At 37.7% G+C, this 9612-nt stretch overlaps 1 protein-coding gene across 1 annotated transcript; it reads left to right on the forward strand.

The window, feature by feature from the left end:
* Positions 1 to 561: 561 nt before the first annotated feature.
* Positions 562 to 1491, forward strand: LOC103680612 (olfactory receptor 14A2-like). Its single transcript, XM_008710111.1, has one exon. The coding sequence runs from the start codon at positions 562 to 564 to the stop codon at positions 1489 to 1491; it is 930 nt and encodes a 309-aa protein (XP_008708333.1).
* The last annotated feature ends 8121 nt before the right edge of the window (positions 1492 to 9612 follow it).

A 9612-nucleotide genomic window follows, 5' to 3' on the forward strand; every position in this document is an offset into this window, starting at 1 on the left:
TAGAGGCGTGGCTGGGTGGTGCAGTAGTTAAGCGTCTGCCTTCGGCTCAGGGCATGATCCCAGCATTCTGGGATTGAGCCCCACATCAGGCTCCTCTGCTAAGAGCCTGCTTCTTCCTCTCCCACTCCCCCTGCTTGTGTTCCCTCTCTCGCTGGCTCTTTCTGTCAAATAAATAAATAAAATCTTAAAAAAAAGATTTTATTTAGAATATTGAACTAATAATTCAGGATGTATTTTATAAAGATACACGTTTCATCATAAATATACCAAGGATTCATAAGTGAAAGACTTTTCCTATTCTTTCTTCCTATTCTTCCTAGTCTGCTCACATAACACACATCAAATTCAGACACAAACTAGGTTTGGCATAGCAAAGAGGTCATAAATCCTAACATACATGTCAGGAGAGTAAAAATGTGCATGTCTTATAAACACAAAATAGATGAATTCTTACATTAAAACATTCTTGGAAAGGACAAAGTCTTAACAGGAACTAATGTTGTGTCTTTTCTCTCCTTTGTCTCATATAGAGTGGAAAACATTACCAGCCACTCAGCAGGGATGGAATTCTTCCTCGTGGCATTCTCAGACACCAGAGAGCTGCAGGTTTTACATGGCTTTCTGTTTTTGTTTATGTACCTGGTGACTCTTATGGGGAATCTTCTCATTATTGTCCTGATCACCATGGATCAGTGTCTTCACACCCCCATGTACTTCTTCCTGAAGAACTTATCACTTTTTGATGCCTGCCTCATTTCCATCACACTTCCAAAATTTATCCTGAACTCTTTATCCCACAGAAACACCATTTCGTTCTCAGGATGCATATTACAGGTGTTGCTGGTGATCCACTTTGCAGTATCTGAGCTTTTCCTTCTAACTGCCATGTCCTATGACTGCTACGTGGCCATCTGTGACCCACTGCACTATGATGTCATCATAAACAGGAGAGTCTGTGTGAGGATGACAGCTGCATCCTGGTTTATTGGGAGTGTCTTTGGAGTCTTATACTCAGCTGGCACTTTCTCTTTATCTTTCTGTGGCTCCAGAAAAGTTCCTCAGTTTTTCTGTGATGTCCCCTCCCTACTGAAGTTCTCATGCTCAGAGTCTCATGTCACCATTGATATTACTGAGGCAACTGGGATTATGTATGCACTTTTCTGTTTGGTATCCATTGGATTTTCATATATTTACATATTCAATACAGTGTTGAGAATGCCATCATTACAAGGATGGTCAAAAGCCTTTACTACTTGTATGCCCCATCTCATAGTTGTAACAACATTTATTGTGACAGGCACCATTGCCTATCTGAAGCCAGTCCCTGATTCCCCACATCTTGTGGATTTTTTGGTGTCTGTATTTTATTCTGTGTTGCCTCCATCATTGAACCCCATAATATGCAGCCTAAGGAACAAGGAAATCAAGGCAGCTGTGATGAGGTTTCTATGGAAACTAAGTCATTATACATTCTATGAGGAAGAACAATAGAACTAGAACTTATAAAGCTAAATTCCATGGTGTAAAAAATATATATCTTACAATCTAGGGTGAACATCAATATTCTATATACTCATGTATTCACTTTATTTAAAAGTGCTAAGATAAAGTTGACATATTCATGCTTATTAATAAGTATTCATTATCTTAAAACCTCGAAGAATAGCATATTTAATTACCCAGTATATGTGCATGTAAATTGTTTCAGAAATACCATGAGAGTTCTTCAGATGGATAACTGAACATGTCCATGTACTACTTTTTTTTTTTAATCTGGAATATATTACTTTACATGGCATAAAGGAATTCAGTAGATGTAATTCAAATAAGGAGCATGAATGAGGTGAGGTGATAATCCTAGACTATCCAAGGGGTCCTAATCTAATCATGAAAAGTGGAGTATTTCCAGGCTTTAATATAGGGAGATGTATCTATGGAAGTGTGATCTTCCATTGTTGGCTTTGTAGGTGGAAGGTGGTCAGGGACCAATATATAGACAGAGGTAACCTTTGGAGATGGGAAAATGCAGGAACAGATTGTTCACTGGAGACCCAAGAAAAGAATGTAGCCATACCAGCTACATTCTCATTTTAGCCCAGTGTGGTTGGTGTTGTATTTTCAAATTACAGCGCTTTAAAACAAAACATGCTATTAAACCACAGTATTTGTGAAAATTTGCTACAGAAGCAACAGAAATTTAACAAAAGCATTAAATACTTGTCTTCTTAAATATTTATTAAATGAGAATTTCTTTAGAATAGAAATGAAGACTCTAAAACTGAAAGTCTTAAAGGTAAAAAAAAATAACGAAAAGATAAAAACATACATCAAAATGTTTATAATTTTGCAAAATAATTTAGAATATATTACTCTTTATCCACTAGATTTTATTGACTACCATTTTTATTTTATGTGGAATACTTCTATCCATTATAAATAAATAAATAAATAAATAAATAAATAAATAAATAAATAGATGAAATTAGATATTTTAATACTTATTGTTAGCATTATGTGATTGTTTTTAATATCTTATTAAATTTAGACTTATTTTTATTATGTCTTAGTTTACATTTGCAGAGGAGCCTGATGTGGGGCTAGATCCCAGGACCCTGGGATCACGCCCTGAGCCAAAGTCAAATGCTTAACGACTGAGCCACCCAGGCGCCCCAAATTAGATATTTTTAATATTTAGTTTTAATATTATGAGATTGGATTAATATCTTATTAAAATTAGATTTATTTTTATTACTTTTTAAATTACTTTACATTTAATTACTTGTGTTTCTTCCACTATTAAAGTGTTTTATTCCTATGTGGTATTTGTTGTGGAGACTCAATATATAAAGATTATCTACTGTCAACTGTAGAGCTACCTGTAAAGGGAGGGCTGAAGCCCAGTGTGTTGGGAAAACTGGCAGGATATGGGGGGATGCACTGCACCATGGGTGCCAAGGACAAGGTGGTCTCCCAGCACTTCAAGATGATCAACAAAAACTGGAAAGACAGCAAGAATGTGGCACAGGTGGTGAAGTTGCTGGTTTTGGGTGCTGAGGAATCAGGGAAGAATACCATGGTCAAGCAGATGAAGATCATCCATTACAACAGCTACTCACAAAAGTAAAATTGGCAGTACCATCCAGTCCTCTACAGCAACACCATCAAGTCCATCATGGCCATTGTCAAAGCTGTGGGCAATCTGCAGATTAACTTTGCCAACCCCTCCTGCATAGATGAGGCTAGGGGCCAACAAGTATGAGGAGGCAGGCAGCTACATCCAGACTAAGTCTGAGGACCTAAGCAAGTGCAAGAATACCAAGGTGACCTGTACAGACCTCACCTGCACCACCAACACCAAGAACATGCAGTTGGTGTTTGATGCTTTTACCATCTTCATTATCAGAACAATCTAAAGGACTGCAGCCTCTTCTGAGGGGCAGTGGGGCCTCGCAGGATGCAACACCACCAACTCTGCTTCCCCCCAGGCCATTAAGAAGATGGGGGCAAGAGGACCACACTCCCCAACTGTCCCCCGCAACCCACATTGGCTGCTTTCCCCCTTTCTCTGTTCCCTCCCTCAGCTCCAGAGACTCAGGAGAGATGCTGCCATGCACCTCCCTATTTTGAAGCCAGCCCTTGGTCCAGGTACTGTTGCTGGGAATGCTCGTGGTACCCCCTTCTTGTGTATCTGTTCTGGTTTTAACCATTGTCTTGTTCTGTGATAGGTTTGGGGAACACATGCTGAGGGACACTCACTTCTCCACCTTGGGACCCCTGGGTTTGTTAAACACCAGCCCCTAACTCAGTCCAAAACCAAATGTTTAGAGAGAACCTCCTGCCCTTCCCATCCCTCCCATGGCTCCAAGGCTCCAAAGAAGAAAGCAAAAGAGCATGAAAGGACATTATTACAGGAGACTACCTGCTCATTTTTGTAGCTTTAAAAAAACGGAAAAAAATGAAAGTAAAGGGGAAAACAAAGACAAAACTGCAAACCTAGAAAACGTTATTTTAATAAAGAGAAACTATGTAAAAGTGTCAGATCCTGGACAGCACCCACCGAGCATCCTTCTCCATATATTGAGTGTGCCTGAGGGTTTACACCCATCCCTGTGCTAAATGACCCCTGTGCTGGCAGTGTCCCTGCCCTGCATGCCACAGAATTGGCTTCCAAGCACAGTGCCAGACACCTGCTAACATCCCTGAGGGTTCCGCCTCTAGTGTCCCTGATTCTTGGCTCCATTAACCTAGATGTAGCTCCTTAGCTCTAATGTAGGAACCACCTCTGCCTGCTGAGGGCCATGCTGCTCGTGTGTCTGTCCCAGTTCCAGACCTTCAGCATTGAATATTTCTTGGTTTTCTTCTCTTTCCTTTCCATGTTCATTTGTTCCATTTCTTAAATTCCAAATAAGAGTGGAATCATAAGGTATTTGTCTTTCTCTAACTGACTTATTTCACTTAGCTCCACCCATGTCCTTGCATATGGCAAGATTTAATTCCTTTTTAGGGTGAGTAATATTCCACTACACCACCTCTTCTTTATCCATTCATCTGTAGATGGACATTTGGGCTCTTTCTATAATTTGGCTATCATTGATAATGCTGCTATAAACATCAGGATGTATGTATCGCTTCAAATTAGGTAATTTTGGGAAATACCTAAGAGTGTAATTGCTGGATAATATGGTAGTTCTATTTTTAACTTGTTGAGGATCCTCCATACTGTTCTCCAGAGTGACTGCACCAGTTTGCATTCCTACCAACAGTGCAAGAGGGTTATCTTTTCTCCACATTCTTGTCAACATTTGTTATTTCCTGACTTGTTAATTTTATCCATTCTGACTGGTGTGAGGTGGTATCTCACTGCAGTTTTGATTTGTATTTCCCTGACACTGATGATGTTGAGGACATTTTCATGTGTCTGTTGGCCATCTGAATGTCTTCTTTGGAAAAATATCTATTCATGTCTTCTGTGGGGCTGCTTTTTAATTATTTTTTTTCCACTTGGGTTTGGAGAGAAGGAGCAGGGTTAAACTTTTGTTAGGGTCATTGTGACATGCTCAGTTGCCAATATTCTCATCACAGAAACATTATTTTCCACTTCTGAAATCATGCTTCATTGATATATACTTAAGTGGAGACATTTTGAAATTTATTATTTTAATTATATGACATTACTTCTCACACATTGTAAATGATATTTGACATCTACCTCTACATTTGACATTTTGATTCCATGGTTAGGCTCAAAATGATTTATCCATTCATCAGTTGATGCACATGTGGGTTCTTTTCATAATTTGGCTATTGTTGGTAATGCTGATATAAACATCAGAGTACATGTACCCTTCAAATTATTATTTTTGTATTCTTTAGGTAATACTTAATTGTATAGTTGCTGGATTATTAAGTAGTTCAATTTTTAAATTTCTGAGGAAACTCCATGCTATCTTTCAGAGTGGCCACAGAATTTTGCATTCCCACCAACAGTGCAAGAGGATTCCCACCTTTCCATATCCTTGACAACACTTGCTGCATCTTGTGTTGTTGATTTTAGTTATTTTGACAGGTATGACTTAATGTTATTGTAGTTGGGATTTGTATTTTCCTCACGATGAGTAGTGCTGAACATTTTTTCATGTGTCAATTGGCCATCTTTATGTCTTCTTTGTAAAAATGTGTAAACCTGGCTTCTGCCCATTTTTAATTAGATTATTCACTTTTTACGTGTTAAACTACTAAGCTCTTTTTTTAAAATTAAAATGTCTTTTTTTCTTTTTTAAAAATATTCTTATTATATTATGTTAATAACCATACAGTACATCCCTGGTGTTTGATGTAAAGTTCGATGATTCATTAGCTGTGTATAACACCCACTGCACCATGCAATACATGCTCTCCTTACTACCCATCACCAGCCTATCCCATTCCCCCACCCCCTTCCCCCACTGAAGTGCTCAGTTTGTTTCTCAGAGTCCATAGTCTCTCATGCTTCATTCCCCCTTCTGATTACCACCCCTTCTTTATCCCTTTCTTCTCCTACCAATCTTACTAGTTCTTATGTTCCATAGATGAGAGAAACCATATGATAATTGTCTTTCTCTGCTTCACTTATTTCACTTAGCATTATCTCCTCCAGTGCCGTCCATGTTGCAGCAAATGTTGAGAAATCGTTATTTTTGATAGCTGAATAATATTCCATTGTATATATGGACCACAACTTCTTAATCGAGTCATCTGTTGAAGGGCTTCTCAGCTCCTTCCAAGATTTAGCTATTGTGGACAGAGCTTCTATGAACATTGGGGTGCATATGGCCCTTCTCTTCACTACGTCTGTATCTTTGGGGTGAATACACAGTAGTGCAATTGCTGGATCATAAAGTAGCTCAATTTTTAACACTTTAAGGGACCTCCACACTGTTTTCCAGAGTGGCTGTACCAACTTGCATTCCCACCAACAATGTAGGAGGGATCCCCTTTCTCCACACCTCTCCAACAATTGTTGTTTCTTGCCTTGTCAATTTTTGCCATTTTAACTGGCATAAGGTGGTATCTTTGTGTGGTTTTGATTTGATTTCCCTGATGGCTGATGATTTTGAACATTTTTTCATATGTCTGTTAGCCATTTGTATGTCTTCATTGGAAAAGTGTCTGTTCATATCTTCTGCCCGTTTTTTGATTTGTTTATTTGCTTCTCGTGTATTGAGTTTGAGAAGTTCTTTGTAGATCTTGGATACCAGTCCTTTATCTGTAGCACCATTTGCAAATATCTTCTCCCATTCCGTGGGCTGCCTCTTAGTTTTTTTTTTTTTTTGACTGTTTCCTTGGCTGTGCAGAAGCTTTTTATCTTGATGAAGTCCCACAAGTCCATTTTATCGTTTGTTCCTCTTGCCTTTGGAGATATGTCATGAAAAAGGTTGCTGCCAATTTCCCTAATGAATATGGACACCAAAATTCTCAACAAGATCCTGGCTAATAGAATCCAACAGTACATTAAAAGGATTATCTATCGTGACCAGGTGGGATTCATCTCTGGGATGCAAGGGTGGTTCAACATTCACAAATCAGTCAGTGTGATACATCATAGCAACAAGAAAAGAGTCAAAATCCATATGATCCTCTCAATAGATGCAGAAAAAGCATTTGACAAAATACAGCATCCTTTCCTGATTAAAACCCTTCAGAGTGTAGGGATAGAGGGTACATTCCTCAATCTCATAAAAACCATCTATGAAAAACCTTCAGCAAATATCATTCTCAATGGGGAAAAGCTGGAAGCCTTTCCCTTAAGATCAGGAACACGACGAGGATGCCCACTCTCTCCACTATTATTCAACATAGTACTAGAAGTCCTTGCAACAGCAATCAGACAACAAAAAGGGATAAAAGGTATCCAAATTGGCAAAGAAGAAGTCAAACTGTCTCTCTTCGCAGATGACATGATACTCTATATGGAAAACCCAAATGAATCCACCCCCAAACTACTAGAAGTTATAGAGCAATTCAGTAAGTTGGTGGCATACAAAATCAATGCTCAGAAATTAGTTGTTTTTCTATACACGAATAATGAGACTGAAGAAAGAGAAATCAGGGAATCCATCCCATTTACAATAGCACCAAAAATCATATGTTACCCTGGAATTAACTTAACCAGAGATGCAAAGATCTATATTCTAGAAACTACAAATCAATCCTGAAAGACATTGAAGACACAAAAAGATGGAAAAATATTCCATGCTCATGGATCAGAAGAATTCACATAGTTAAAATGTCCATGCTACCCAGAGCAATCTACACTTTCAATGCTATCCCGATCAAAATATCAATGACATTTTTTGAAGAACTGGAACAAGCAACCCTTAAATTTGTATGGAACCAGAAAAGGCCCTGAATCACCAAGGAATTGTTGAAAAGGAAAAACAAAGCTGGGGGTAATACAATGCTGGATTTCAAGCTGTACTACAAAGCTGTGATCACAAAGACAGCATGGTACTGGCACAAAAACAGACACATAGACCAATGGAACAGAATAGAGAGCCCAGAAATGGACCCTCGGCTCTTTGGGCAACTAATTTTTGACAAAGCAGGAAAAAACATCCAGTGGAAAAAAGAGTCTCTTCAATAAATGGTGCTGGGAAAATTGGACAGCTACATGCAAAAGAATGAAACTTGACCACTCTCTCACACCATACACAAAGATAAACTCTAAATGGATGAAAGACCTCAATGTGAGACAGGAATCCTTTGAATTCCTAGAGGAGAGCATAGGCAGCAACCTCTAGGACATGAGCTGCTAAGCTCTTAATATAATTTGGTTAATAACCCAGAGTGGGATGGTGGGAGAGGAAGGGTTAAATAGGTGGTGGGTATGAAGGATTGCACTTGTTGTGAGTAGCCCTGTGTGTTGTATATAAGTGTTGAAACGCTAAATTTTACACCTGAAACTAATATTACACTGTATTTTAACAAACTCTAATTTAAATAAAAACTTAAAAACATGAATAGAAAGATTAAAGAAAACCTCCATATGGTTTATTGGACATTTCAATTCTTTTATCATACTTGAGACACATGAATTGTCAGATACTATATGGTGACATGTCCTTTTTAATCTCTGTACTTCCCAGGAAAATTAATTAGCTTTAATATGTCATAGAAGAGATTGATCTCCATTTGTTTCTCTTTCAAAAGGTCATGTTACATATTGCACAGAACAGCAACTGTAGTACCTAAATAATAGTACCTTTACGTTATTCAATAAGTAAATGCATATACATCAATTATGTTCCTACCAGAAGTACTCAAAAATAGTAATAATAATTAATAATGTTCCTTCTGACAAGTCACAAAAATAGTCAACTGTTATTATAAATTTGAATTATACTCTCTAACCAAACTAAGTGATTCACTTAGTTTAATATGTATAGTAATATATTCATTTGTATATTTCTCTCATTTACATTATGGTGGTTTCATATATCATTTGTATTAATAATGAGGAGTCAAAATTAAACAGATTTAAATTTCCACTTTGCTATGATCTTCTGAATTCACATGTTATGAAATGAAAATAATTAGTCAAATAATAAAATATACTTAGCTAAAAGTGACTGACTGGAGGGGATTATGCTATGTGAAATAAGTCAAGCAGAGAAAGACAATTATCATATGGTTTCATTCATATGTGGAACATAATAGCACTGAGGACATTAGGGGAAGGGAGGGAAAACTGAAGGGGGTTGGAATCAGAGGGAAAGACTAACCATGAGAGACTATGGACTCTGGGAAACAATCTGAGGGTTTCAGAGATGAGGAGGTTGGGGGGAGAGTGTAGCCAGGTGATGTGTATTAAGGAGGGCACACGTTGTAATGAGCCCTGAGTGTTATACACAAATAATGAATCACTGAACTCCACATTAAAAACTAATGATGTACTGTATGGTGACTAAAATAACATAATTTAAAAAAGAAAAAAAATGATTAAAAAAATGTGGCTGACCAAAAAGACCATTGTCAAATACTGTCATCAGGTGTACTTTCAATTGTATTATTTTGTAAATTATCTTCATCTAATTTTTCAATTCCTTCTGAACCCTTTGGAGGTTATCAGGGGCT

The sequence above is a fragment of the Ursus maritimus genome, unplaced genomic scaffold (assembly GCF_017311325.1).
Source record: "Ursus maritimus isolate PB19 unplaced genomic scaffold, ASM1731132v1 scaffold_5, whole genome shotgun sequence".
In the NCBI taxonomy this organism is placed as follows: domain Eukaryota; kingdom Metazoa; phylum Chordata; class Mammalia; order Carnivora; family Ursidae; genus Ursus; species Ursus maritimus.